General features: G+C 31.2%; 1 protein-coding gene and 1 long non-coding RNA gene across 2 annotated transcripts in view; both read right to left on the bottom strand.

Annotated features, from left to right (window-relative positions):
• Positions 1–293: 293 nt before the first annotated feature.
• Positions 294–1,543, bottom strand: LOC109589830 (uncharacterized). Its single transcript, XR_002188960.1, has 3 exons — positions 1,397–1,543; positions 619–778; positions 294–439 (listed from the first exon to the last, which is right to left on the bottom strand). It is a non-coding gene; the product is annotated as an uncharacterized LOC109589830 (long non-coding RNA).
• A 6-nt stretch (positions 1,544–1,549) lies between these two features.
• The window catches only part of LOC109589829 (histone-lysine N-methyltransferase EZH2-like), a 5,391-nt gene continuing 5,140 nt past the window's right edge, over positions 1,550–1,800 (bottom strand). The window contains exon 4 of the mRNA XM_020005829.1: positions 1,550–1,563. Coding sequence (XP_019861388.1) covers positions 1,550–1,563 — 14 coding nt within the window. The remainder of the gene's footprint in view (positions 1,564–1,800) is intronic.

Raw genomic sequence — 1,800 nt, forward strand, 5'->3', positions numbered from 1 at the left:
TAGCCAATAAATCTGGTACTATAAGATCCTGCAGTGGGTATTATGAATACAAATTTTTCTTTATAAAAATTGAGGTGTACATGTACCTATGTTTTTTACCAAAATAATAATAATACATGAACATGTATTAGTAATAATTGCAACAATAGTACTGATGAAGATACAGAAGTAAATGTTGATGTACATCTACATGTACATGTGTATACAGTATAACTGTGTACAATGTAAAGGTTAATCCATGTACCTATATACATGTATACACACACAGAAACAATAATTAGTTTAAGAAGCTGCATAGCTGCCAATACTCTAGTAGTAAGTTACTATGGTATGTACTAATTAGATTATATGCCTCACCATTATTAAGATTAAAGAGAAAGCTACACATGTACTTGTCATACACTTTCCCTCTCCTGTCAGCTTCATCTTGTGATATTATCTACAAAATAATAATAATAATAATAATAAAACATTAACTAAAGAGTAAATTGCTTTAGTTTATAATAATCATGATAAAGATCTGAAAATTAGAAATGCATGTACACGTTCCATAAAACTTGTAATTTTAAGATGCATAATTTATCTGCAGTACTGTATAGTGAGTGGATGTACATGTACCTCTCCACAGTATTTGCTGATGAATTCATTCTTCTCTGCTCCGTCTTTTAAGAAGATGCCCCGCCAGCAACATCTGATGGAGTCATCAGCAGATGCTTCTTCTGACCTCTTTGTATGGACACGTTCTTACACGTAGTGAACTTCATCTCAAAATTATCACCTTTAAAAGGAAGAGATAAAGTAATACATTGTATAATACATGTACATGTATTTTAACTGGGATATTTTTAATTATTCTATGTGTAAGACATTTAATATTCAATGTAATAGCTGGTAATTACATGTACATAAAGGGGGAACTTTCGCAAATTTTGACATTTTGATAGCCACTTCTTAAAAATAAATTCATCATTTTAATCCAGCTCAATGGCACATGATCACTTGTTAAAACCTACAGTACATGTACTGTATAGCTAGAAAATTTGCAGTGTTAAAATTTGGCAAATTGACTTCAAAAGAGGTTAATTGGAGGTTAAAATTTTGGCAAAATTTTAACTCTGTGTATGCTTCTATGGAACCCTATCAAATTGGAGACTAAACATTTGTCAAATGGACCTCAATTCGCCAAATTTTCCAAAATTTTACTCCACCAAATTTTTTAGCTACACGTGTATATGGAATACAAATGCGTATGCTCAATGTCACATAGCAGCAAATTCACCACATTAAAGTTTACAAATCACCCAAACTTTGCAATTTGCCAAATTTAACTCCCTCCAAAATTTCCCGTTATACAGTATACATTACATGTACATGTACATGTACATGTACATTGTACCTGCCCCACAAGTACTGCAGAGGTCAGGGTCACACTCCCTCACAGCTAAGAAGCAAGGACAGTGTTTAGTGCTACATGAAGAACGACACCTACAACCTGGAAACCTATTAGTACCTGTAGAGAAAGGACCGTACATATGTAATGTAATATTTTCTAATGAAATAACACTTCAATTTTTTATTACAGAATATATTGTTAATAAACTATTATCAATATTCATATATACATGTACATGTACCTGGGAATTTTTACTGTGATTTTACTTTTATTGTATTAGAACTTTGTGTAAAAAATTAGATCACCCATATAATTACATGCCACATTCAATAATACATGACACAGTCTCATTTATTAAAAATTAAATCACAGCACAATTTAAAACACAAAAAAATTTCTACCACATA

Source organism: Amphimedon queenslandica, unplaced genomic scaffold, assembly GCF_000090795.2.
Source record: "Amphimedon queenslandica unplaced genomic scaffold, v1.1 AMPQUscaffold_10833, whole genome shotgun sequence".
Classification (NCBI taxonomy): Eukaryota; Metazoa; Porifera; class Demospongiae; order Haplosclerida; family Niphatidae; genus Amphimedon; species Amphimedon queenslandica.